At 47.7% G+C, this 27,645-nt stretch overlaps 3 protein-coding genes across 8 annotated transcripts; all 3 read right to left on the bottom strand.

The window, feature by feature from the left end:
* Positions 1-469: 469 nt before the first annotated feature.
* LOC120685005 (protein TILLER ANGLE CONTROL 1-like) lies at positions 470-4,790 on the bottom strand. Its single transcript, XM_039966860.1, has 5 exons — positions 3,779-4,790; positions 3,555-3,621; positions 2,827-3,458; positions 2,243-2,364; positions 470-766 (listed from the first exon to the last, which is right to left on the bottom strand). The coding sequence occupies exons 1-4, from the start codon at positions 3,788-3,790 to the stop codon at positions 2,281-2,283; spliced, it is 795 nt and encodes a 264-aa protein (XP_039822794.1). The 5' UTR covers positions 3,791-4,790; the 3' UTR covers positions 470-766; positions 2,243-2,280.
* Positions 4,791-14,254: 9,464 nt separating this feature from the next.
* LOC120684977 (one cut domain family member 3-like) lies at positions 14,255-21,471 on the bottom strand. Of its 5 annotated transcripts, none has more exons than XM_039966829.1 (5): positions 20,246-21,471; positions 17,789-19,672; positions 16,833-17,193; positions 15,653-16,744; positions 14,255-14,618 (listed from the first exon to the last, which is right to left on the bottom strand). In XM_039966829.1, exon 1 carries the CDS (start codon positions 21,421-21,423, stop codon positions 20,308-20,310), a length of 1,116 nt encoding a protein of 371 aa, XP_039822763.1. In that variant the 5' UTR covers positions 21,424-21,471; the 3' UTR covers positions 14,255-14,618; positions 15,653-16,744; positions 16,833-17,193; positions 17,789-19,672; positions 20,246-20,307. The 5 variants fall into 5 exon arrangements, with proteins under 5 accessions (XP_039822763.1, XP_039822768.1, XP_039822785.1 ...); XM_039966834.1 differs by lacking the exon at positions 20,246-21,471 and having other exon boundaries at positions 15,653-15,738; positions 15,830-16,744; positions 17,789-19,667; XM_039966851.1 differs by lacking the exon at positions 20,246-21,471 and having other exon boundaries at positions 14,255-14,600; positions 15,653-15,738; positions 15,830-16,744; positions 17,789-19,667.
* A 644-nt stretch (positions 21,472-22,115) lies between these two features.
* LOC120684958 (vacuolar protein sorting-associated protein 22 homolog 1-like) lies at positions 22,116-25,912 on the bottom strand. 2 transcript variants are annotated; one of them, XM_039966811.1, is made up of 9 exons: positions 25,255-25,911; positions 24,546-24,739; positions 24,254-24,417; positions 24,044-24,154; positions 23,499-23,634; positions 23,238-23,392; positions 22,953-23,060; positions 22,727-22,816; positions 22,116-22,395 (listed from the first exon to the last, which is right to left on the bottom strand). In XM_039966811.1, the coding sequence occupies exons 3-9, from the start codon at positions 24,302-24,304 to the stop codon at positions 22,291-22,293; spliced, it is 756 nt and encodes a 251-aa protein (XP_039822745.1). In that variant the 5' UTR covers positions 24,305-24,417; positions 24,546-24,739; positions 25,255-25,911; the 3' UTR covers positions 22,116-22,290. The 2 variants fall into 2 exon arrangements, with proteins under 2 accessions (XP_039822745.1, XP_039822753.1); XM_039966819.1 differs by lacking the exon at positions 24,546-24,739 and having other exon boundaries at positions 25,255-25,912.
* Positions 25,913-27,645: the final 1,733 nt, after the last annotated feature.

Genomic DNA, 27,645 nt, shown 5'->3' with positions numbered 1-27,645 from the left:
GCTGTAAACAAACCTGTCCAACAATTAAAACTTGATTCATCTGTAGCAAGAAAACCACGACGTATCCACCCACGTCCTCTGCGAGTCTGGACAGATAGACGGCACGGCACCATCGCCGCTCGCCACCGACGGAGACCGGCATCGTGGGGCCTGGGACGGCCGAACGCGAAGGCGTGCGCGTCGGCGACTGCGCACTGAGCCACTGATGCTGATGGGGCGGCACTGTTCCCCCGCGACAGCGGCGAGCCGGCGACCAGTCTGCCGCTCCGCTCCGATGCCGCCCCGGGCAGCTCGTCCGCTTCCGCCCGTCGCGGGGTGCCATCGTGGGCGGGCGGCGAGGGGGACGCACCTGCAGGGGCGTGTGCCGTGTCGCGGCAGCGGCCGGCATCGTCATCAGGGCAAGGCCGTGAACCCATCGACGGGAATCCACAAGATCGGCATGGCCTTTCCATGCGTTACAGGGCGCCACTTGATCATGCCAACTGATAAACAGAGGAGGTTTATTAATTTTTCTTTCCGACACATACCGCGACGACGGGACAGTGCGGCGCCGACAGCGCGCCGGAGAACGACACCTTACAAGATCGTACACACCTCAACAGTTGATTTTTACATGCAAATAGGAACGACGAGAATATGTATAGGGAAAGCGGAATGCTTCACTGGCGAAGAAACACGGCAACAAAAAAGGTACTTCGACACTGTCGAACTATCCATGGATGCTTCTCTCGGGCAAGGAATCTCAGTCGTAGGGATCCAATGAAGCCTGCGAAATGCAACAGCAGAGAATGCATTTTTAGCTAAAATTGCCTCACAGCAACTGTTAACTCAGAAAGTATCAGTTGCGCAAGTCCGTGAAAACAGCATCACGACATTGCTGTGAAATGTGAATTCACTGCAGAATCTGAAGTATGATCCTATTGTCTGAATGCCATCCGAAGATCCAAGTAATTCTCCTTCAGAACATAGGCTTCAAATTTTTAAAAGTAAAAACTACTCTGCACTCTAGAATCAAGCATTTACTTGACGGCAATTTATCTAATTTTAGCCCGATGTTTTTTTTTTCTGAAATGAAATGCAGAACCTATTGTAAACCACATATTCTAGAGCCTATACTGTAATGATATATCATGAGAGCGGTGCAGCGAAAGATCCAAGGAGAGTTGGCCCACAATATATAATACAGGGGGAGAAGTGGAACCTTGCCATTGTTGGAGCGAATCCATGAATGGTCTCGGGACAGATTATACGAACATGATTTAGTTGACTGTCTGCTAGCCTTTTCCAGGACATGCTTGTCGTGGGGCAGCTATAATACTAGGTGCAGGCAATGGTACAATATCATGTCCTTATTTTGCTTCTAAGAAGCCCTGCGACATGGCAGAGGAAAATGCCTTCCAGTCGAACCCCATGCTTTCTATTCTAGCTACTGGCAGTTCCATGATAGGATTAGAGATACAAACATCAAAGAACCAAATAATCCCTAAGCAATCTTTTTTTCAAATTTACATTATGTTGATCTTTTTTTATTGCCATCAGTTTCATCATGAGATCAAAGGGTAGCTATTGTGAAATGGATGAAGATAGGGGTGTTACAACTTTACACGAAAACAAAAAGACAAGGGGACATGTCCAATTTTGGGTCATAGTCTGGCGCAAGCATCAGTTAACTAACTGAGCTGTGGATTCCCAATAAATGGAGGCACTAGGTGATACATTTTTCTTGGGTGCTGTGTCATATTTGGTGAAAGCAGCCGCTAGACTGTCTTGTGAGCTCCAAAAAAATGGAGGCAGCAGGTGATAAAAAATTTCCTTTTCAGACTATCACTTCTTTTTCTGGACACTAATAACAGCTTGATATAGCCAACGACTTTTCTGCACTCTTCATTTCTTTTGTATGCACCTTAAGGGAGCTGACAAATTTTACATATTCCTGTCCCAGTGAAATGTCGCCACATAGTGCATGTTCGTTTCTAAATTGCAGCTGTGATTCAAGATATATCTATTTGCATGATCTACTGACAAATCTAGATTTGGCGGTGTATTCCAAAATTTAACACTGAAAATATTATAACTTTGTTAGGAACCAAGAAACGAAAGCCAAGAAAAAATTGAAATGGTACAAAATGGTCCACAAAACACCAAGCATGCTGATTTGATAACCAGCTGATCATTGGGTAGGACTCAGCAATATATGACATTGAAAGCACAGTTCAAAGAAAAACTCCAGGAAGCAGATTACCAGATAGGGAAGCAAACTTGTCGGCAAGGCTAAGTACATCATGCAGTAAGAGGACCCTCTGCATTGCTACGCCCATTGAGCTGCTCTGGGTGGATTTTCTTCCCCAACATCTTCCTCATGACCTACTTAGTTTCACAAGACGTCCAAAAGCCAACAGATGCATTGCAGGTTAGTGGTTCAGTCTCAAAATAGGCTAGACACATCAGGCATCCAGTAAAATACACTCGATGTGGATAAAGGAGCTATGCGGTATGGAATAATAAACTTGGACCACTTCCAGTGTTGCAAGAGATTGCTAAATATGAAGCACAATGTAACTTTTCCAGTTTAGGACATATGGCACAACTTATAAAGCTATAACATATTCTTCTCACGAGTTTCTTTTTGTATGTGGACAATGAGCGTGACTTTAGGATGTAAATCATATGAGGGTTATCATGCTGATGAGCTTGTAGTACTTCAAGTTGCTATCAGATGTTGATTAAGTTAGCCATTGATTGGAGCACAAAAGGTTCTTGTCGATGTTTGTAGGAAATACGGATAATTGCAACAATTAAGACATGGGCGAAGAAAGCAAGCCATACCCGACTTAATTTTCTTGTGGCTTTCAGTGGCTTTGGTGTTGGCTTCGTTGGTTTCTTTTGATGCACCTTTTCAGTGCACAATGCAGGCTTCGAAGTGGATGCCCCAGCAACAATGACGATATCCTGGCAATTCTTCTCCCCTGGAGCACTAGATGAAAATGCTTCTGCTGCAAATAAATCAGCAAGTGTAGTTCTTACTTTCTCCACCTTCTCTAACATCAGAAGTGGTCGTTCCTGGATATTAGTGGCACCCCCATCTTCAACCTCATGAAATAGAATTTCTTCTGTTATGAAACATGAGAAATTGTCTTCTTTCATCGACGATGAATGCATCTTGGCAGGCTCAACAACAGGGACTACTGGTTCACTTAGTGCTATTGCCAGTGCAGCATCTTCTTTGACCTTCTCATTCCTGGGCTCCTCTTCATTTTTCTCTTCCTCAACTACTACCTCCTCATCCATGATGAGTAAATCATCTTCTTCAATGCAGGCCTCAGGACAAAGGGAGTCAACGTGATGTCCAAGTGTGCCGATTGCAAGTATACCGTTAAGAAGCACATCACGGAGCAGCAGAGCTTCAGTGTCTATCTCAGCCACACTCCGACGCACAGAGTCTTCCTTATCCTCCATGGCTGTTGCATTATTCCAAAAAATAAATTTGAGAAAATAAGAACAAAGAAATGTATATATGATCACATAAAAGAGAGGTATCCCAGGAACATGCTCACCCTTGTTCTCATGGATGGTGCAGTACTCAGTATTAGGATGCATCCTCCGATTCAGCCAATGGAACACCTGGCAGTGACATGAGAACATCTAGATCATTAACAACATGAGCACTTAATACAAGAATAGCGACTTGAAACTCATGAGTCAGTGCAAGGGATAGAAACAGCAAAGACAGCACACATCAAACACTATCAAAGGCTGTAACATGAGCAAAACGGAATACCTTTAGGCCCATCTCTTCAGAACCAATCTCAAAACACAAGAGAAAGGCAGACGGTAGCTTAGACGGGCCTCAAAGGCATATCATGGTTTTATATGAAGATACTAGACCCATAATTGAATGGTCCAGGAGACAAAAGAATGGAGTTTTGGTTGCAACTGGCTTGGCCTCATTCAACACAAGTAAATTCTTTCACTGAGGTTGATATGCGAATGTGAGATTCCCAGCTATATTCTATTCAAAGCCAGCAAAGGACAGAGATTCACTAGTCATAGCAAGAGAAGAATGATTCAGAAAGCCTCCAGTCGACTCAGTCATCCACCATAATGTGGCACACTGCATGTGCATGTTGTGGCCCCATCAAATCAGGATCAGTGGCTAGTCGTCTGGTGGACTAGAGCTAGGAAATGCATTCACAAGGAAGACCGGCAGTGGTTCTGACTCGGTAATCATTTTAGTATGCTGGATGTTATGGAAGGAGAGGAATGATAAAGTTTTTAACCGTAAACTTAGGACTGTACAGGAGGTGTTACTCTGGGCGGTCGATGAGATTAGTGCTTGGTTCCAGGCAGGCTATAGTAAACTTGAGCCGGTTCTCCGGGCTTTAGGTAGATTGCCGGGTCGCGAAACATCTAGCAATGTAATAATTTAGGGTGTGCCGGACTGCTGGATTGGTTCCGCTTCTCTGAAACCAACTCGATTTTTGTACTTTATTCTATTCTTCTTGTTAGACAAATAGATTGTCTGTCTTGCGTGTACTGGGCCTGGGCTGTGTCACGCCTAGGCCCATGGGCGGCTCATCCGAGCCTGCTAGATGATAGGGAGGGCAATCTCGTGGGATCCTGTTTCTATAAACCATAACCGAGATTGCCCTATATATGTACACCCTTGTATACCCTAATCATCAATCAATATACACAATTATCATTGCCTTCATGGTATCAAGAGACCGGGCTCTCCCCGTTCTCGCTTCCGCTCCCTAGCGCGCGCCATCCCCGGCACCGCTCCTCGCATGCGATCCCCTCGCGCTGCGCCCACCCGCCCCCATCTCGCACCGGCTCCCTGCCGTCGCTGCCCGATGGCTGGCACCATCCCTGCCGCGGAGGCTACCCCCTCCTAGATTGCTGCCGCCGCCGCGGCGGCTGCCTAGGAGGCGCGCGCCGCCCGCCAGGCGGCCCGCGGGGCTGCGCTCGGCCGCGCCCTAGTGGCCGAGTAGGAAGCCGCCGCCGCCGCCGCGCAGGAACAGGAGGCCGCGGCCGCCCGCGCCGCCGCGGAGCGCAAGGCGGCTGCCCCCTCCGACGACGAAGACGGCAACGACGACTCCTCCACCGTCGACTCTGAATCCCCTGCTGCTCCTGCTGGTCCCGATCCGCTCCTTCTTCATGAAGCCGCGGCGCTCCTAAACCGAGATTGCCCTATATATATACACCCTTTATACCCTAATCATCAATCAATATACGCAATTATCATTGCCTTCACTTCTCTTAATGAAAAACGTGCTCAGGCACGGTCGCGAAAAATAAAGTAACGGATTATGCCTACTTGGTGACTGATACCATGCAAACTGCTAACAAACTAAACAAAGTAGTCAGCTCAGGATCATGACATAGAATGAGCAGGCCTATTAACCTATCGGGATAAGATTGAGAATAGTCTTTAACAGCTGACAGATTCCGAATTAAGCAGTCGTAAATAGTCAAGAGTTAAATCAAAGTTGATTAGTTCATCAGATACTTGACACATGTACAGATATGTTCAGATTTCCAGCTTTCAAATAGATGTACTGCAGCACCGACTCTATCGTTCAACAGTAAACTGCACACAATTTCATTTGCTTTTCATATATGGTATGTTTGATACACTAGCCACTTGAAAGGCTGCAAGGACATACGTAGCTGCTTGGCAGCAGCCTGTAAGTTAGCACTTGACATCATACTACTGTGGCATCTAATAGCACAAAAAGTGGTGACTACAACTGCACATGAACATGTAAAGGCTGGCAGCAGTACTGGTATGCACTTTGTAGTCTTTAGGCTAGTAGAGGCAACAGTTCTCATTAGTAAAGCAGCTCCCAAAAATTCAGGGATTAGCCTTGGATCTTAAATAAACGCGCAAGTAGTTTTTATAAATTCTCTAATCTCTGAATAGCTTCCCACATACAAATATATAATGCAATCAAAGATGTAGTAATGATAGATCTCATTTGACTGCTTCCTCCAAAAACTAAGCAAATACAGTGGGGATGAGCATTCAATAAAAAATAGTGGGGATAAGAAAAAATATTATGTTAATCACGAAATGATCGCAATGATGATAAGTTAATCAGGTTCAGGTGATGGTTCATAAGGCGCTTTCCAGCACCATCCCCACCACAACTATTAAGCATGGGGATGAGACCTGTGTGTCTTCTTCACGAAGCCAGCAAGATCCTACAGGCCAGGTGTGTCCATAACCATTGATGGATGAAGAATAAGAACCCTAGGTGCATGTTTCCAAGGCTCATAATAGTGAAAATATCTGTTCTGCATGCTTCTGAGTACAGTAGCAACCGTTCTGAGGACCCATGTTTGCTATGCAATGATATGTCACCCAGCATCCGGATTGGCTATTTATGAAAGACCAGAATAATACTGTATTAGGTCACAGAACAGTTAGAAACTATTATCTTTACAGCAAACGTCAAAACCAATGGAGAAGTAGTAATTGGCAACCACTGTATCAGGTTGTGCAGCACTTCTTCAAAAACTGCTTCTTAACCCATGTGAAATGGACATTCTAAAAAATTGATCCAAGTGAATTTCCAAACTTTGGATGATTATCAATGATATAGGCAAACACGAAGGAAGTGAATTTCATGCTCACAGTGAAGTTAGGAGTTATGTATCCCTCACAGATCTGTGTAGAATCCAGATAATAAGTAAAAAAATTATTCGGCTGGCCTGATGAGTGAGTGCGCAGGGAAATGTTTGTTGCGATGAGTTTAATGTACTACCCGTAGTTCATGTAACTCCAGAGGAACCAATATATTCTTCACAGAAGCCTTTTTTTGGGTAGGATCATCCTAAAACAGTAGTCCGGTGCAGAAGCAGCAGGAAGAAATATGAAAATGTTCTCGATCACACTAACTGCACCATAAAGAGAAAGATATATTGATGTACCAGATTTTAGCAGAGCAAGGCCTCCAGACAGTATAGTTCCGGTAAATAAATGAATATTCTCAGGAATGTGATGGGAGGTAGGACTCGTAGGAGGACAGGGTCGAACCCTGCTGCTCTCACGGCTTAACAGAAGAGAGAAGAGGCTAATACTTTTCATTGCTTCTTCACGAGTCTTTTAGTTACATATATATAGGCCTAGGCGCCTTGCATAACAAGTCCCTAATATCTAGGAGATAGCCTTCCAAATAACAACCAACGCCGATGACACAATCCTAACCAACCTCCTGGGTCTTCCTGCAGCGACGTTTGTAGACTTTGCCCCACATGACATCTCTCCCCCCCTCGTGCAACAGCTCGTCCTCGAGCTGGAACGCCGGATAACGCTCTTCGAATTCTGCAAGATCTTCCCACGAGGTCGATGACGGAGGTGCACCCTGCCATTGCACCAGAATCTGGCGAACACCACGGTAGAGCCTGGCGCGTAGAGCACGTTCAGGCGCTAGCACCACCGCACCATGATGTAGCGGAGGCAGAGCCGGCGGCGACGCCGGAGGATCTCCCTTGAACGGCTTCAGCAGGCCCACATGAACCACATCATGAATGCGAGCCTTTGGCGGCAGAGCAAGCCGAACAACAACGGGGTTGACGACGGCCACCACTTGATACGGCCCAAAGAAGCGGGGTCGCAGCTTGCCTTTCGACGAGTCGACGATGCCGGACGCCTGACGATGACGAAGGCGCAACCACGCCCAATCTCCCACAGCGAAGGAGAGCTCACGGTGCCGCTTGTCGTAGTGGCACTTCATCTTCTTCTGTGCTTGTTCCAGACGGAGGCGCACGTCCGCCAATAGCTCGTCGCGTTCTGCCAAGGAACGAGCCACTGCTGGCACACGTATCTCGCCAGGATCATACATCCGCAGGGAGGGGGGATCACGACCATAGACCACCCTAAAGGGCGTGTCACCAAGTGCTGTGTTGTAGGCCGTATTGTAAGTGAACTCAGCCCAAGGAAGCCACCGAAGCCACTGTCGTGGGCGATCACCAGTGAAGCAACGCAAATACATGGCGATGATCTTGTTCGCCACCTCGGATTGGCCATCAGACTGTGGGTGGAACGCCGAGCTCATCTGAAGCTTGGTCCCCGTGGCACTGAACAACGCCTGCCAGAACGCCGACGTGAACACCGGATCACGATCCGAGACGATCGAGGCTGGAATCCCATGCAGACGCACCACTTCACCAAAGAACGCACGCGCCACTGTCTCGGCTGTGTAGGGATGTCCGAGCGGAATGAAGTGTGCCGACTTCGAGAAGCGATCGACGACAGTCATGATGACCGACTTGCCGCCGACCTTTGGTAGGCCCTCCATGAAGTCCATGGACACATCTGTCCAAACCGTTGATGGAACCGGCAGAGGTAGTAGTAGACCGGCGGGGTGCAGCTGCTCAGTCTTGTTGCGTTGGCACACAAGACAAGCACGAACATGCTCCTGCACGACGCGCTGGGCGTTCGGCGTGTGGAAGTCGCGCCGGAACCGCTGCAGGGTACGCTGGATGCCCTCATGGCCGACGTCGTGTGCAGCCGCCAGAGCCACCTGCAACAGCGGGGACGACGGAGGCACATAGATGCGCTTGTTGTAGAGGACCAGGCCGTCGACGACGGACCAAGGCGATTGGAGCTCACCAGACATAATCTGCGCCGTCAGGGCCACCAAGGCTGGGTCGGCCACATTTGCCGCTCGGAACTCAGCAGGGAGATCAAAGGAGGGCGCCGAGATGCTGTTGAGCTCCGCGTCGGCATCGCGGCGTGACAGAGCATCGGCGACGACATTGGTGCGCCCGGGCTTGTACTGCACAGTGAAATCAAAACCCAAAAGTTTACTCACCCAATGGTGTTGGGGAATCGTGGCGAGGCGTTGGTCGAGGAGGAACTTGAGGCTTGCATGGTCCGTCTTGACGACGAACGGGCGCCCCCACAGATAGGGCCTCCAGTGCCGGACGGCGAACACCAGCCCAATGAGCTCGCGTTCATAAGCTGCGAGTGCCTGATGACGCGGAGCGATGGCGCGACTGAAGAATGCGATGGCGCCGTCGCCTTGATGCAACACAGCGCCGAACCCCGAGCCCGAAGCATCACATTCCACGACGAAGGGCTTGGCGAAGTCCGGCAGCTGTAGGACGGGTGCGGACGTGAGTGCTTGCTTGAGGGCGTCGAATGCTGCCGTGGCCTCTTCCGACCATGCGAACGCGTTCTTCTGAAGGAGCCGCGTGAGAGGCGCTGCCACCGCGCCGAAATTCTTGATGAATTTGCGGTAGTACCCCGCGAGCCCTAGAAACCCACGCAAGGCGCGAGTAGATCGCGGTGGCGGCCACTCCTGCACAGCTCGCACCTTGTCGATGTCCATGGCCACACCCTGCGCCGAGACGACGTGTCCCAGATATGCGACGGACGTCGTGCCGAACGCGCACTTGCTGCGCTTGACGAAGAGGCGGTGAGCGCGCAGCGTGTCGAGGACGAGGCGCAGGTGTTGTAGATGTTCCGCCCACGAGTTGCTGTAGATGAGGATGTCGTCGAAGAAAACCAAAACAAAGCGGCGGAGGAAGGGCCGGAGTACCTCGTTCATAAGTGCCTGGAATGTCGCCGGTGCGTTAGTTAAGCCGAACGCCATCACCAAGAACTCGTAGAGTCCTTCATGGGTGCGGAACGCCATCTTATGCACATCAGCCGGGTGCATCCGCACTTGATGATAGCCGGAACTGAGGTCAAGCTTGGAGAAGAAGCATGCGCCGCGGAGTTCATCGAAAAGTTCATCAGCCACCGGGATAGGGAACTTATCTTTCACCGTCTGGGCGTTCAGCTCACGGTAGACCACGCAAAAGCGCCATGAATTGTCGGGCTTCTTGACTAGGAGGACCGGAGAGGAGAACGGTGATGAACTGCGGCGGATGAGCCCTTGTTCCTCCATGACACGGCACTGGCGCTCAAGTTCATCTTTTTGCAGCGCCGGGTAGCGATAGGGGCGTACTGCCACCGGGAGGGCATCGGGTTTGAGCAAGATGCGGTGATCCCTGGCGCGCTCTGGTGGTAATCCCACCGGTGCAGCGAACACATCTTCAAATTCAGCAAGGAGGGCGTCGAGGAGTGACTCCGGCGTGCATGCATGCAGCTGTGGGCGTTGAGGTCCGGCCTCGCCGCGCCACTGGACCAGGCGGCCGTCGCGCCGGAATGCCATGGACAGTGTACTGAAATCCATGCTGAGGGTCCCCAGGGAGGCGAGCCACGTTGTGCCCAGCACCATGTCGTAACCGCCCAGTGGAAGCACGAAGATGTTGTCGGGGAAGGGCTCGTTGTCGATGAGGAATGCCGCTTGACGGATCACGCCGGCGCATGGCACCTTGTCGCCATTGGCCACGGTCACCCGCAGCGCGCGCGGGGTCACCTGGAGTCCGGTGGACGCCACACAATCCGAGTTGATGAAGTTGTGCGACGACCCGGAGTCGACCAACGCACGGAGGGTGGCCGAACCGATGTGGACCAGCAGTTGCAGCGCTGCGCCTGGCGTGCGCTCCGTGTTCTGATGGATGCCGGTGACCGCCAGCAGGGACACCTTCAGATCCTCGGCTTCCTCAGTGTCGTCGTCGTTGCCGTAGTCGACGTCGAGGAGGAAGAGCTTCTTGCATGAACGGTTGTGGCCGCGAACGTACTGCTCGTCACAATTGAAGCAAAGGCCGAGGCGTCGCCGTTCGTCGATCTCCGGCTGAGTCAGGCGGCGGACGGTGCGACCCGCGACCACTGTGGTGGCGTTGGACGACGACTGCGCCAGGAGCTTGGGCGGCTGTGTTGCTGGTGTCGCCCCGGTGGCAGGAGTTGCCGGCAACGCTAGCAGAGGTGGCTGTGGAGGTGGAGGCGGGCGCGAACGCGGTGGGGCGGGTGGAGGCGCCTGTGCCTGGAGTGCGGCGGCCGCCACGGCATTGCGACGCTCGAAGGAACGGGCCAGGCTCATGGCCATTGCGAGCGTCTGGGGTCCCTGGATCTGGACATCCAAGCTGAGGGGCTCCCCAAGGCCGGCGAGGAACAGCTGCGTTTTCTGGTTTTCCTGCAGGGGCCCGGCGCGCGCGAGTAACTCTTGAAAGCGATCCTGGAAGTCGGCCACCGTGGACGTGAGGCGGCATGCCACGAGCTCGCCCAGCGGATTGGAGCGTAGGGGAGGCCCGAAGCACAGATCCAGGAGCTCCTTGAAGCGGTTCCATGAGGGCGTGCCCTCATCCTTCTCCACTTGCATGTACCATTGTTGTGCCGCGTCGTGTAGGTTTAACGCAGCAAGCCACACCTTCTCCTCCTCCATGGTGCGCTGGCCACAGAAGTAGTGCTCGCACTTGTTGACGAAGGGCATCGGGTCGCCGGTGCCGTCATACTTGGGAAAATCAAGCTTGTGGAAGCGGGCTTGGCCCATAGGCCCGTCGCGGCGGGGATCTGGCGGCGCGTGTTGTTGTCGTTGCTCCAAACGTTGGAGAGACGCGCTATGAAGGCGTTGCTGGTGATCGAGCTCGGTCAGGCGAGCTTCCAAGACGTCGAGGCAGTCAAGCTTCTTGAGGATCGCCTCCATCAGCTGGACGGAGCTCTCCGTCTGCTTCTCGTCGTCGGACATGGCGGCTAGGGTTTGTTTTGTGTGTGGCGGCTGGTGGTTTAGGGTTCTGGTGAGGGGAGATTGCAAGGCTTTGGCAGCGGCGTGTAAATATATAATGAGGACGTGTAATTCAGATCCAACTCTGAACACAATACGTGATCGAATCGAACCGAAGCAACTGATACCAGATGTGATGGGAGGTAGGACTCGTAGGAGGACAGGGTCGAACCCTGCTGCTCTCACGGCTTAACAGAAGAGAGAAGAGGCTAATACTTTTCATTGCTTCTTCACGAGTCTTTTAGTTACATATATATAGGCCTAGGCGCCTTGCATAACAAGTCCCTAATATCTAGGAGATAGCCTTCCAAATAACAACCAACGCCGATGACACAATCCTAACCAACCTCCTGGGTCTTCCTGCAGCGACGTTTGTAGACTTTGCCCCACATGACAGGAATGTGAGAAAAAATTTTGGGAACATAAATTTATTTTGAAAGAAAAGGCAAATCCCAACCACATTGCGCAGTTTTAAGTTCACATCAATCAAAAGCAAACGCAGCAGGAGGCCCAGTTTTTAGTTGGATACTATCAAGATTTATTCTAACAGCATGCCAGCATGTGATTTCAAACAAAGCACAACTTGTGAAAATAACTGATGACTGAGGAAATAGTTGTGGAAATTTTGGACTCCATAAAAATGAGCAAACATGAAAGCACAGTAACTGCAGAGGAAACTGCTTTAGCCTTTACAGTTTCTAGTTTCTTATTCTCAATACACCACTTGACACATCTCCAAGCTTCTTTCCATAAGACTAGATGACAAGGAACAATAAATTTCATCAATCATTTCTCTTGCTTGTAGCGAATTCCTGGTGGGACTCTGCAATATAGTCTCATTTTTGTTATGCAATGCAGCACTGTAACCTCAAAAATATAGACTTCCCAGCATGTCAGGAAGATACTTTGATGAGGGCAAAACTTTATTACCATATAGAGTTGAGGCCAGAAGCAATAATCATTCTTCCTTCAATATCATGGGCCCAGATGACAAGTGCTACTGGTACTGTATGTTTGCTCACAAGATAAGGTAACCATTTATGAAAATTAATTTGCTACTAGCACTGTATGTTTACTCACAAGATAAGGTAACCGTTTCTGAAAATTAATCCAGACCGAATGAATTTAAAACTGGATATGCTCGCCACATGATAATGAAGCAAGCAGGCAAGATGTTCATTGTAAGGAAAATAGCCTCATTAAGTCATTAATTATGATTTTGATGATTGAATGATAACATAAGTATTAGGACTAAGGAGTTTGTTAAGTGGATATTTGTAGACTTTTAGATCCCAGGGATGAAGTCCAAATCATAGCTAGACCACCCAAAACAAGTGATTCAAATCATAGCAAGTGCAAGTCATGGACATGTCGAGCACTCGGACTCAAGATGACAGTTCAGTGGAAGGATAGAACATCTATCTCCACGTGGATTTTTGTTTTTTAATACTATTTCTTTGGTGTAGCATGCATTGCCAGAGCTTCCAGCATTAGCATGGATATTTTTTTTTTTCAATATTACATGGGCTCCGCTCATGACGGACCTAAATCAAATGCGTAGTTACAACTGGCCTGAGCCCTGAGCATGATTCTATTGTCTGGCTATTTAAACTTCCTCAAAGAAATTAACCACATTAGCTCAAACGCAACAGCCGCATCCACCAAACATGCAAGGGCCACACTAGCTTAGTAACATCCTCGCACCAGAAAAACGTGGCGCCGGCTCATGCTACGTCCTCGCCGTGGGGTCTGTGCAGCAGTGTGGGAGGCAGGACGCGGGGATACATGCAGGCCAGACCAGACCAGGGTGCTCTACAGTGAGCGATCCAGCCGTTACGGACATCACGGCATGTCGGCATGGGCGCCGCTCGCTGAGCAGGCAAACCACCGAACAGGCTGGAGGCAGCCAGCAAGCGCGTCGCGTTGGATGGCGGCATACCTGTTCGCGCCTCGGCGGCGGCGGCGGGCGGCGTGCGGCGTGCGGCGAGGGGATCCACCGAAATGTTGGGGGACCCAACGTGAGGGGGAGTTCGGGGCGTTAGATTGGCGCCCACGACGTGCGCGTGTGCGCACGCGGCGACCGCTTGCTCTTGGTGATTTGGGAATTGGGATGGAATTTGAAAGAGGACGGCGAAGGCTCGATATTGGCGAGCGCGAGCCGACCAGTGGCGATTGACTCGCTGCCTCTTGGACCCCCACACTGCTATCGTCTTCTATCAACACTTGGTTGCTCATCTGAATTTTCTGAACCATCTGACATCAACACAAGAGCTTCAGCGAAGACGAGGGCGGAGATGGATCGCGGTGCCGGCGTTCAGTTTGAGCGATCTGGCTGCACCCAGCGGGGTAAGATTAAACGCGTGGAAGTCAATCAAGATTATGCGCACCTATGAACAGATCAGACATCAGAGTATTCCAAGCACAAAATGTCAGCGAGTCTGAAAAAACCGTGATAACTTCATAGCTTGCAGGATCATTCAGTATATAGAAATAAACAAGGAAACCACAGGACATTGGGAGTTGCTTAAATCCCAGGTGCATATAATTTAACAATTTTTAAGGTGAAGGGTTGCATCAGCGAGTTGCTTAAATTCCAGGTGCTTATAATTTAACAATTTTTCAGGTGAAGGGTTGCATCAGTGGAATCCAACATTTGAATTGAAAGCATCGTCTGCAACATTAACATGAAGTTACATCATCAAAGAGCAATATCTACAACATTGGAAAACATCTGCAACATCATAAAGCAGCATCCACAAAATGGAATATATCGCCTAATATATAGGTGCGCGGGAAAAAAATTTAGGTAGTCATGACCATCTCCTGTCAGATTATATTGGTCTCTCTCAATTACCGACATCCATGTCTACAGCATCCAATCCAGCTTCTGAGAATTCCCAGTAAATGGGGCATACAAGTATACAACCAAGCAAACAACTCTCTTCCTGTTAGGAAAACATGCTGGAGATCGCTTCAAACCATCTGAAAAATATAATTCAGCTGAGCCATGCCAATTTGGTGACTGTTAGTATATTACCATGTAATCTCATAATCATGGCATGGAAAACGCAGGTCTATCAGGATTAGACTGAGAATAATGCCCAACAACTGACGAATGATAGATAACACAGGTAAAGAATGTGAGTTAAATTGAAGTTGAATCAACTTGTTCTCTTCAAGAGTTGAAGGTGGTCTGCAACCAGCTTAACCAAACTGAGTAATCACGATTCACGATGACACTAATTGCTTGAGTACCACCGTATGAATTAATTGCCACACACTACGGTAAAAATAGACACAAGACAAGTAGTGCTCAATCAGTAGCCAATGCTGTTAAATCTTCCAGGACAGAGTCTATCGAGTGACCAATGTAGGCATTAAGCCTGATTAAGCAAAAGTTCGGTATAAAGCAACTGTGGAGTTCTGGTGGTGTTCAGAACCAATGTGAACGTTTAGTTCCTTCAGTACCATGCTCGGAAGCTTAACTACCATGACCCTACAGCTCCCTGGACTGAGTTTTCAAAGTGAGAAGTCAGTCAGACGGGTGATCCTTCAATAGTGATCTTGGTAATGTGTTATTTAAAAATGCATCACAGCATCCACTAAATAAACATTGAATATCAGCAAGCTAAGAATTTTTTATCAAGGTAAGAAAGTCCATGCTTGGAATTTTGTGAATAGATAAGGTCCAAGCTAGATTTTCAGTATTCCACAGAGAAGCTGAACCCACGGCACAAAAGTAGATATATACCGACCCAACAACAGATGAAAATACAAACCCAAATCTGCAACACACTGCCTTGACTCAATTGACTAAGCCCCTTTTCCAATGCGATTTCAATGGGGGGAAACAGAATATCTACCTGACTAAAGGATTCAAAACCAAATCACAGCAAACAATTAACAATCCACAATGATTACTCCCAATCTTTGCCACCACAGGGGTGAACTTGCACCCACAGGAATCACTACCTGAAACCCTAACGCAAGCACCAAACCAAATCAAGAACCAGCACAAGGGATTCAGGTCTTACCACATATGCTGAGTCTCCCCACCATTTTCGGCGTGCTATGCTCCTTGGATTCCAGCATTCCAAATAGATGCACTGCAGCATCAACTCTATCAAGAAATTACACTTTTTTTAGGTTTTGCTTCATGGGGCGCCTTTTCTGCACCATCCCACCAATAGTATTAAGCATGGAGATGACACCTGTGTGTCTTCTTCACGAAGCCAGCAAGAACATCAGCATTGATGGTTGAAGAATAAGCACCCTAGGTGCGTACTGCCAATGCTGACTGTCCGAGGACCTGTGTGATGCAATGATATAGCACTTTATGGAAGACCAGAAAAATACTTTATCAGGTTACAATACATTTCAGCAGAAAGTTGCTTTGAAGCAATTGTGATCTGTGAGACGAATGGAAAAATACTAATAGACAAGCACATTACAGCAAGCGTTAATTAATGAAGCTGGCAGACAAAACATATACTGAACATAGATATCATGCAATGCTTATTCTACATGACCACATCAGAATATAGAGACAGTAGGAATTCTGTTTTACACCAGGATGAGGGCTGGATGAAGGACAAACCAGGATATACAGAATTTCATCTAAAACTACGATCGAACCCCATGTGAAGCAGGTATTATAAAGAGGCATTCCAGCATATGTCATCTATGTCAGTCATTATAAAGAGCAGGACACTCAAGAAGTAAGCGAAATTCACGTTGACGAGAAAGTTATGAGTTAGTGAGTTACTCCTATGTTGCATAAGATATTAGGAAGAAGATTAAGTAAAAATATTATTTGATAGACTTGATGAAACTTTGAGTGCACTAAGGAAATATTTGCTTAATAAATCTATGATGTCATTTGTATTACATATGACCATCGGAGCAATCAATATTGTAATCAATCGTACATATTCTTCACAGAAGCTATTGTTTACTTCTAGGGAAAGGACTAAAAAATCTCATCTTAAAACAATAGTCCAGTGCAACAGCAGCAGACAGAAATATGAAAATGTTCTCAACCACACTAACTGCACCATCAAGAGCAACTGATATTAAGCTATCGGTACTCAGCTCGATGGTTCTACCAGATTCCAGCAGAGCAAGACCTGCAGAGAATTTAGTTCCAGTAAATAAATGAACATTCTCAGGAATATGCCCAGAAAAGCTTTCAGAAACCATGTTGTCTGGTTTTACCTCTAACAAAAGCAAATGCAGCAGGAGCCCCTGTTTTTAGTTGGATATTATCCAGATCTCTTCTAACAGCATACCGGAATGTGACTCCAAACAAAGCACAACTTATGAAAACAACTGATGACTGAAGAAATAGTTGTGGCAGATCTTGAACTTCATAGAAAGATATGGGCAAACTAGCCAGAACACCAACTATAGAGGAAACTGCAGCAGCTTTCACAGATTCTAGTCTCTCGCTATCCTCATCAATATCACCATTTGGCACATCTCCAAAGCTTCCTTCCTCAAGACTAGAAGTCAAAGAACGCTGAGCTTCATCAATCATTTGTCTTGCTTGAAGCAATTCCCTCTGGGACTCTGCAATCTTGTTTATGCAATGCAACACAGTAAGCACATTATTAAAAAGTAAGAGACCAAACATCATCAAGCAACAAATTATCAATGCCTTTCCCAGAATGAAGATTTTGATGATTGTAGAACTTTATTATCATTTAAAGTTGAAATCATAACCAATAATAATGCTGTATAAAGTTGACATCACAACCAATAATCATCCTGCCTTCAATATCATGGGGCCACATGGCAAATGCTGCTGGTACTATCTGTTTGCTCAAAATACATGGTAAGGCATCATTTATATAGTATTAATTTAACAGACCGGACGATGTAAAATCCAATTTATGAATATCAGAATATTCACAGAAATGCCCAAAGGACATGGACTCAAGAAGGGTGGGACAGTTCAGAGTGTATATAACCAGAGCTACAACACTTGGCTGTGGGGTCTGTACAGCAGTATGACAGGACACAGAAAGGTTGCTCTACTGTGAGCGAGCCATCACGGCATGGGATTCGTTCGCAGAGCAGGCGAAACGACGAACAGCTGAACTGGCAAAACATCGAGCAGGATGGATAGCAAGCGCGTCACGGACTCAGAGTGGACGTGGATAGCAGCATACCTCGTCGCGCCACTTCTCGAGGCGGCGGACCTCCTCGCGGGCCAAGCGCGCTTCGGCCTCCTGGCGCTCGATGTCTGCGAGCGCGGCGCGGGCGCGCTCCACGCGGCGCTCGGCATCCTCGACGCCCTCGAGCAGGGCCCGGTTCTCCTCGCGCCGCAGCAGCTCGTCCACCTTCTCCCCCACCGCCGAGCTCAGCCACGAAGCTGCGGCGACGTCTCCCTCGCCGACTCCGCCCCCACCTCCACCACCGGGCCCGCTCCCGCCCTCCCCGGTTGCGGACCTCACGCGAACGCCTCCACGGAAGCGGCAGCGGCGCCGCGCGGCCGCGGCAAGGGGACCCGCGGGGAGGAGAGGGGACCCGACAAGCGGGCGGAGGAGCGCGGCGCGTTGCATTGCCGCCAGCCGCCAAACTGCGAGCGTGCTTGTGTGCTAGCAGCGGCCGCTTGCTTGGATGGTTTTGGATTGGAAGAGGACGGTGGGGGAGCTCGGGGCTGGCGGCTAGTGGAGTTTGACTCGCTGCACGTGGACCCCACAGGCCAACGGATGATGCGCCAGGAAGACAGCAAGCCAGCAAGCAAACAGAAGCTCTCAAGGCAGACGCATAGTCTGTGCAAGGATGAAAATAATCGGACACATCACACATATAACCTTCAGAGCTCAGCTTAACAAGATTAATACACTCGACAAGAAGAATGACATAGTACAGTAAGTTGCCCTACACAAGATGATCAACTTCTTGTAGCCAAAAGAAAAAGAAATCAGTTGCGCATCTGAAGTTTCTGAACAAAATGTAATCAACCCATGAGATTCAGAAAATACAGTGCGACATTAGCGGGGTTGGCATTCATCGACCCGTCTGTATCCCCAGCATGCTAAGATCAAACGCCTGGAAGTCAATGATTCGAGCAAGGGTTCAGCTTGTGGGATGCACATGACTTGTAAAGGTTTAGCAGCTTTGCAACCAAAATTACGCTGATTTGTGTATTTTCTGCAGGCTCCAAATGCGTAAATCGATCCAAGGATGGCAAGAGATGAAAATTCTCAAAACTTGCTTTACATGGCAAGGAAACAGAGATGAAGTGCACTGAATTTCAGTTTCTGTGTACTACATCCAACACAAAGCCAGATAATACCATGCTCGTCGTCTATGCGGAGGTCAGGACATTCCAAGCAAAAAGACAGGAAATCTAAACAACTGCAGCAACTACAGAATAGTTGCAGAATTATTCACGCCTATAAGTCAACAAGGTGATGAGTCTCCTCTGCAGTACTGACTTCTCTCATTATCAATTGCAGCATGCAATTACGCAAATTTCCCAATTCTTAAAATTTCAACAAATGAGGAATGTAAAATCAAATATGCAAGCACCTCTCTTGTGCAGAAAAAAATGGGAAAGATTTTTAACCACACACTATCAGAATATTGTGTAAACTTTTACCCTGGCCTTCCTGATTAAAATAGTGCTTCCATGTTTCTTTAACGGCATATGATCTTTGATCTATCGATAAACTATATCTTCAATTAGAGCCTTCACCGTTTTGGTCTGAAACCTCTTTTTCATGAACTGGAAACTGGACATTCTAACATACGTGAAGTGAGGAAAAAAAAACAGGTGCAAGTCCAATATACTAATAATTTTCTGTCAAGTTCAGTGTGGCGATCACATTTGTTTAGTCAGGACTGTCTAAGAAACATAGATGGAAAGCCTGAAGTAAACAAACGGTCCTCATGTGCAGCCAGATGCTCATATAGATGATTGAGCAAATAGGTTTATGCAATGAATATCGGATACTGAGATAAAAATCTTCTGCTTTTCCCTTCAATGAAAGTATGGTGGAACCTTGGAGTGATATGGTTACACTTCCAACTTCTGCTACCCTTTCCTGGCAGAAAATATGGTTAGGGCATTAGGACCTTCATCCTTTTTTATCATAGTACCTGCTGAACTATCTATCGCTACCTAAACCAGGTGCAATAACAAGATGAATCTAACCATTTGTGCCTGACCTTGGGGAAAATAACCCAACATATTAAGATATTAGTAGTCAGAAATTGGTTTGGAATACCATGTTACCAAAGAGAAATTTTATGGATAACTAAATGATTGAAGACATGCTCACCAGCAGTGAACATGTCAAATTACCAGTATTATCAGATCAAGTAATGAAAAATTAAACTTATAATTCCGTACACAGCGGCGTACTCATTATTTGTTGCAGTGCATGGTAATATACATATACCAAGAAAGAAGCAAAATTAGCTAAACCAAGGTCTCAAAAGATGCATAATGCATAGATAAACCATCCATTTATTTATGGGCATGATCCGACATTATCTGTTCTTATGGTCAAATTCAACGAGTGTATTCTCTATCTCAATCAACATAACAAATAACTGGTAATATTTTTTTCAATACTCATTGCTACAACAACAGAGTTCACAGAAACCAAGCATACCATGATTTATTCCAAGTCGGCATCAGATGTTCTACATGCTCGTAAAGAATCCGCAGACAGCATCAACACAAGCTGGGGAAGACCCAAACTGGTGGCCTGGCAGGTGAACTATTATTCAGCGGTGGTGCACCTGGATACTCGGCGTATCGAACATCGCAAGTTCCATCAGCCAATGAGTACTCGTGCCACTCACCCAAACGCAACCCAGCTGCATATAAGCAATCCCCTCGAATTCCTGGGTAATTAGGACCAAGGCAGGATGCAAATCCATCGTAACCAAGAAACAGTGTCCTCCCGCCCAAACTCGTGACTGAAGCCCACTTTCCCTCCTCGGACACCCACCGAAAAACCCGGTAAACCATCATATCCTCATGATCCTCACTGATGAGCAGCAACACATCGCCCCCGCACTCTCCGAGTCCAAGCCTGAACAGCCCTGCCGCCGGCCAGCTATAGTCATCCAAGTCCCCTCCAAGATACGACAGCTCCAGCGAATTTTCAGACAGCTCGACTATGGCAAGTCGTAGGCCAACCAAGGCGTAGAGGGTGCCATCGACGAAGAGCATGTCGTCGACCACGTCCGGCGCATCGGCGCGGACCACGCACCAGAGTGCGTCCCCCAGGCGGCAGTGCTGGACGGTTGGCCTGCCAGGCAGAAAGAGGACCACGGCGAGGTCCTCGGAGAGGATGACGCGGGTGAACGGCGCCGGGATCTTAGGGAGGCGGATCTGCACCCCGGAGAAGAGGTGGAGGAGCAGGAGCCTCGGAGGGCATGACGCGGTGGTGGCCGTGACGAGGTAGCCGTGCGCGTAGAGGAGGGTGTGGCGGGAGGGGGGCAGGTGGTGGCCCCAAGGGAGGCGGAAGCGGTGGAGGCGGCGGAGCGAGAGGTGGAAGAGCGCCTCGGAGAAGGAGGGGAAGAGCGCGACTAGGAGGAGCGGGGACTGGGAGGCGAGGACCTCACGGGACGGCGGGAGGAGGGCGCGGTAGGCGCGGCAGGAGGCGCGCAGGGCGAAGAAGTCCTCGAGGGAGGTCAGGCGGGAGGCGATGTCTGGGAGGACGTCCGGCGGAGGGGAAGGCGAGCGCAATACGGCGGAGTCCGGATTCGAGGAGGACGTGGGCGAGGCGCCGGGCGTGGCGGCCGGCGGCGAGTGCCGGCGGTGGCGCTTCTCCGTCGCCATCTTCCCCTCCTCTCGACAAATATTTCGATCCTTCTTTTTCTCTTTTACTTTCCGTGGTTATTTCAAGTGGAAAACCGCTTGTCTAAGGCGGCGGCAATGGCCAAGGCTAGTCAACGGGCCGCGCCGAACAGTATGAGATGATTAACGGCCCATGGGCTATGGCGTGGTCAACGGTAGTCAACGACCCATCATTGACCAATGGGCCCTAACCTAGGCCTTGTTTGGATCCAAAGGTTATTTTCTAGCCCATCCTAAATACCCCAAAGGGAGAAAAAAAATTCTGACTATTTGCAAATAACACACTTCAAAAAAACTATCCCTTGGTGGATGCGCTATTTGGGGCTATTTCGTGTAGGTTCATTGATTCTCTCACCCTCTCTTAAAAAAAATAGCAGCCAAATGTTTGGAAAAGTATTTTAGAAGCCAAATAGCTCTTAGATCCAAACACCTAAGGGCTATTTCGTGGAAGGACTATTTTTTTGGCTAAACTTTAGCCCTTAAAATAACCCTTGACTATTTCTCCAACCAGAGCCATAGTGCATTTGTTATTATGAGCTAATAATGATCTCCTCTAAAAAAAGTTGCTAATAATGGTCTCTCATCCCAGTATAAGAATGTATTAAAAAAATTGGGCAATCAAACAGTAGAAGCCGCAAACAGGCTCCCATCCCAGAAGGCCAGAACCATTAGAATTCTGAATATTGTACAATAATAGACCTGAATTCACACTTTTCATATTTAGAAGTATGATGTTATTCTATCCATCGTACACACAGGTGCTCTGTTTGTTCCACACCTCACAGAGAAATGGACACATGGAAAAGAATAAAAAACAGTGTGTTTGCAAAATTGACATAGTACAAGTTATTACTTGGCTTCACTGCTGGTTGTGTCCGAACTGACAGTGACACATGGGAACCAATATCTACGCTTGCCATCCCTGTGGCCATCGTCGATCATAGCAAGTCCCTCCTGATAGTAGTAACAGTTCCAGGTTTAAAATCAGCAATACACATATTGTCATGTAGATACCAAAGATTTTCATGTTTGATTCATAGCAATACACATATTGGCATGTAGGTACCGAGGAATTTCATGTTTGATTCAATCTGCTCCCAAGCAGTGCCTACAGGCATGTGTTAATGCAACTACATGTTTAAATGGATGGCAGCAGCAAACTGCGATATTGATTATGCGAGGATTCATCAATATGGCGACGACATGCATTGAAAAGATCTATAAATTACCCTTTGGCACATGAAAAGATCCATGCTAAATGCTATTCAGAGGAAACAACTATTACCTTGAGTAAAGTTTCAAGGGCATCAATCGCACGACCAGTAGACCATGAGAATTCCTTTTCAACTTGTTCTACTGTGACATAGCCTTCAGCCTGCATGTCAAATTGCCAATGATGTTATTACCAGTGGAATGTTGCATTTTCCTATACAGTATAGTATAGTGCATATTAGTACTTTAAAAGCTTCTAGTAGTGTGGTGTTAAATATTACAGTATTGAAAGCACAAACCTGTGCTAGCCCTAGTATCCCACTGTGATCTTTATTTAATTCAGTAGGAACTGACCGCACAAGCTTTCTCCTCCCGACAGAAATTACTTCAAAGCCACTACCAAGGACCTGTAAATTCAATAAAGAAGCACCATATGAGCTAAAACTCTTCCCGAGTATATCAACTTCCATTGTATTAACTATCATCTGTTAACTAAAGTGCAAACTTGTAGAAACAATGTACATCCAATTCCAAAGTTTCAAAATATAAAGCATAGATGGATCACTGGAGCTTAAAAGTCTTACTTTTAGCTTACTTATAGCACGTAAACAGTCATCTTCAGATAATGATTCAAGAGTAGCTTTTCTCTTCTGACAGAGAAGTTTGCGGAGATCTAGCAAGTCAATCAGGCCACCATTATGCGATCTAGTTGCAATGCATATGTCAACTATCTGAACTCCTGCAAGAATGAAAATGGATAGTAAACACATAAAAAGATAGCAATATCAAATTTCACCTCCACGATCAGAAGAACCCACATGAAAGCTTAAAGTGAGTATACCAACCAAGTTCATAGTAGAAGTCACCAATCCCTAGAAGTTCTGCCCAAACTCCTTTATTAGATGCCAGCGGATCTACTCCAACTTTTGCACACATCTCATGGAACTGCTGTCTAAATATCGGATTTTTACGGATGTCGCTCTGCACTAGCACAATATGTATATATAACATTACCAGAGAGAATAAGAATACACTTTTCCGTTTAAATTTATGGTCATATGGTGATTCTATAATGCCTTGTCTAAGTTTTCTTTCCACTGACATCTCTCATTACAATGGGACTTAATGGGCTGCACAAAAATTATGAATGAGTTTCCCCACGACCTGCTACCGAATTCTGTATTTTTCCAGTCCAATATGGTGGATCTTTCTTGGTATTGGACTATGTTAGGTCCCTCCCTCCCTCTTCCGATGTCCAATCAACAGCTTTAACGTACATAAGAATTCAACATATAGCACATGCAAACACGATCTATATAGTTTGCATACTTTGTGCGATACAGGTTTTCTTTCTCCTCCTTCACATTCAAGTACAGGAACAGCTGATTACCTTATGCTTACGAGCAAATTCCTCGAGCTGTGACCTGAACGTCGCAAGTTGCTCCTTCATCACATCAGTCCTGACCTTGGCCACATTCTCCCCCACCAGCCGGAATTGGTCCTGGAAGTTCACAACAACACTTTATTTCTCATCTTCCAAAAGGGCAGGAAAAAAAGAAAGCGCAAATGTTAAGTCAATCAGCAGAAAGACTGGGCATACGCGAGTTGCCACTGCATTCTGCAAGCCAGCGATCCCCGGCCGCCTTCTCATGCTTTCCGGTGGTGTGATTTACTTGCACAAACAAGCTCAGTTTGCACCACAAAAATTTTGAAAACTGAATTGCACCCACACCTAGGATGTGTCGACCTCTCGCGCTGAAGAACCTAATTAGTCCATGATTGATGGATTAGATTAGATAAGCAGCAAAAAAAAGAGCACCATGGAACCGAACGAATTAAGCATTAGAATAATCGATAACCATCCATCAAATCGAGCCAGGATTGTTGCTTACCAGAATCAAAAAGATTAAACAGCCCACGGCTGGATAGATCTCCACTCCACTACAACGGGTAGGAGCGGCGACGTTGGAGCGAGGGACACTGGTGGCACCAGCAGTGTCGAGGGGAGTGGGAGGCCGGTCGCACAGGGACCCCTATCTGTCAGTCTAAGGTCCTGCTTGTTTCCGCTTATCTAGATCTCGCTTTTCTGAGAAGCAAGATTACGTGATAAGCCAGCCGTCAGGAGAATCGGCTATCTAGATAAGCTGGGTGTTTGGCAATCTTGATTATTTTGAGTTGATTCTCCAAGTTGAGTGGTAAAATGTCTGAAGTGCCCCGAGGCTGATGCTATCTCATTGTTAATTGAATATGAGAAGGACTTAATAATTCTTATGTTTTTTTAGTATCTTGATTGACTACATAATAATATTACAATAATATCAAATTCAGTAAAACATGCAATCCAGTAGCCAACCATTCACTAATTCAATTCAGTAAAACATGCATTATCTTATGGCAATAGCCTATTTAATTTGTTTCATCATATTAGTCTAGACCATGTGCTAACACAAGAAGCTACTCTAGTTCCCAAAGACACTGAAAAAGTATTCTCTTTGTATGAACCAAGCACTGAAACAAGAACTGAATGCTCTAGTCCAAGGACTCAGAATCGCATCCACAAAGCAGATGTGGTACAGTGGCAATTAGCTTCTTTTTTTTTACCTTGAAGTGCCCTGGAGCCCCTGATGCTTTGGTGGAGAAGCGCGGCTCCTTTGCTGCGTCAGGTGACCCGCGAAAGCACCCTCCAATCCACCTTCGTGCCCCCTACTCACAGGTGAGCGTGGCGTGGCCTCGATGCAGGGGGCGACGGTAGGGGCGACCCGATTCAGGGAGGCGGCGGCGCACAGCAGGGATAGGGGAGGGGAGGCGGGTGCAGAGGGAGGTGCGGCAGAGGCGGGGGGAGGGTAGAGCCGCCAGAGCACGAGATGGAGGCAGCGCAGGGAGAACTGGAGAAGGGCAGCGGGAAGGGGGCGCAGGGAGGGGCGGGCGCGCCGGGCGGAGAGGCTGGGGAGTGTGGGGAGACGGGAGAGCGGAGTCACCTGGGCGTTCGGTATTACCGAACCGATCGGTTCGGTTCCTCGGTACGCATGCAAATTCGGTTCTTGAATATATTGGTACCGATCGGTTCCTAAAAAAACTCGGTACCGAAGCAATTCGGTATCGGTAAATTCGGTTCGATTCCGATATTTACCAAAAATACCAAACATGACTGAGACATTTGTGAAATATTGGAAGTGAATTCAAAATAAAGAGGGTCAAATTGCTCCGTCAAGAATCAAACATACACTGAAACCACTAAATCGGACTTATATTGCAGGAATCAATGGAAGTAGCCGTCTTCGCGGGTCCTTACCCGGCCGGGCAACAACTCGACGACGGCCGCCGCGCCGGACGGCGAGGCCGCCTGGGGCTGGAGCTTGGGGTAGCCGGGAGGGGCAGACGGCGCGCACCGAAGACGGCGGAGACGGGCGGGGCGGGGCCGTGGGTGGCGGCTGCGCCTACGCCCCTGCGCGAGACGGCGTCGGCTGCGGGGGGTGAGAGGGCCAGACGGCCCGCGCCGCGGACCGCGGAGATGGGCGGGTGGGGGACGGGTGCGCGACTGCGCGTCACAGGAGCAGACGGCGTCGGCGGGCGGCGGCTGCGGGGGCCGGGGGTGAGAGACGGGTGGGGGGCGTTGGGCAAGGTGCAAGGCTAGGGTATGTCAGCGAGGAACTTTTTTCTTTTTTATATTTTTAAAAAATCAAAATTTCAAAAATATATTTCTGTTTTGAAAAATTTCAAAAATACCCCTGGTCACCCCCATAGGGTGACAGACCCTAAGTGTAATTTTTTTTCTTTAAATTTGCAACGAGATCCCTGAAAAAAAAGGGCCGGGCGACAGGGGGGCCTGTCGCCCCCCCCCCCTCGGGCGACCGGTGGGCCCCGCCCACGAGCGCGGCAGGGGGGCCTGTCGCCCCCCCGGGCGACAAGGGGGGGCCTGTCGCCCCCCTCCTCATTTGAGCCCGAAAATTCCACCAAAAATCTAGAAAAAATATAGGGGTGAGGAGAAGGGAAGCGGCGAAGCCCTGCCGGATTCAACACTTGTGATCTGCAGGTTAGTACATTTAGTTTATATATTTTTTCATTTAAGTAGTACGTATTTAAGTAGGAGTAATTTAAGTAGTGGTGAGTAATTTAATGTAATTAGTGTTGTAGTAGAACTATTTAAGTAGGAGTTTAATGATACTTTAGTTTGTAGTTACGTAGTAGTAAATTAGTTTAGAAAATTAGTACTACGCATTTATTATTACAATTGCAGTACTATTAGAGACGTGTTTATAAATTAATTATGATTTAGAATAGAATTTGGCATATGCAGTATAGAATTTGAGTGTCATCACGTAGTTATAAATACTTATACGTTGTAGTTGAATTTCATACTTAGTTTTTACGGATTATTGAATAATGTAGTGAAGTAAAGAGTATAACTCGATAAGTATTATGTGATATACAGATATGTCGAGCAAGATGCAGTTTCAAGTATTTTATGGTGACTACAATATTTTGTATGGGCCAAATGGAGTAGATCTTTCTGCCTTTAAGTGCACATCTAGCGCCATAGATAAACCTCTGGAAATGAGTTTTGGCTCCATATGTAAGTGGTTGTAGCGTGGGTTCCGTGTTGATCCGTTGACACATGTGATCACCGTCCAGTCTCTTATTAATTGGGAGGTAGAAAGTGATTCATGGGAATTGATGATGATACATAGCACTGATGACTGGCAGAAGTACATGCAAGCAGCTCTAGAGCGTGGGTGGCCTCTGGCCATTCTTGTTCAAATCCGGGAGAAGACACAAAATGAAATCTAACATTGTGCAGAGCAAGGAACTCCGAGTATTCGAAGAGAGACCAATTATGTTGAGCAAGATGAGTCAGAAGAGACAGAGAACCAAAACATGGGACCGCAGGGCCTTGCTGATGAGGGAGAGAGGATACAAAGCATTGTGGACGAGATGGAGGCAGAAGACCAAACCGCAATAGAGATGGAAGAATATGAGGGCTCATCTGATGAC

Source organism: Panicum virgatum, chromosome 2K (assembly GCF_016808335.1).
Source record: "Panicum virgatum strain AP13 chromosome 2K, P.virgatum_v5, whole genome shotgun sequence".
In the NCBI taxonomy this organism is placed as follows: domain Eukaryota; kingdom Viridiplantae; phylum Streptophyta; class Magnoliopsida; order Poales; family Poaceae; genus Panicum; species Panicum virgatum.
The sequence above is the reverse complement of the archived record's forward strand: the minus strand, read 5'-3'. Positions and strand labels throughout refer to the sequence as shown.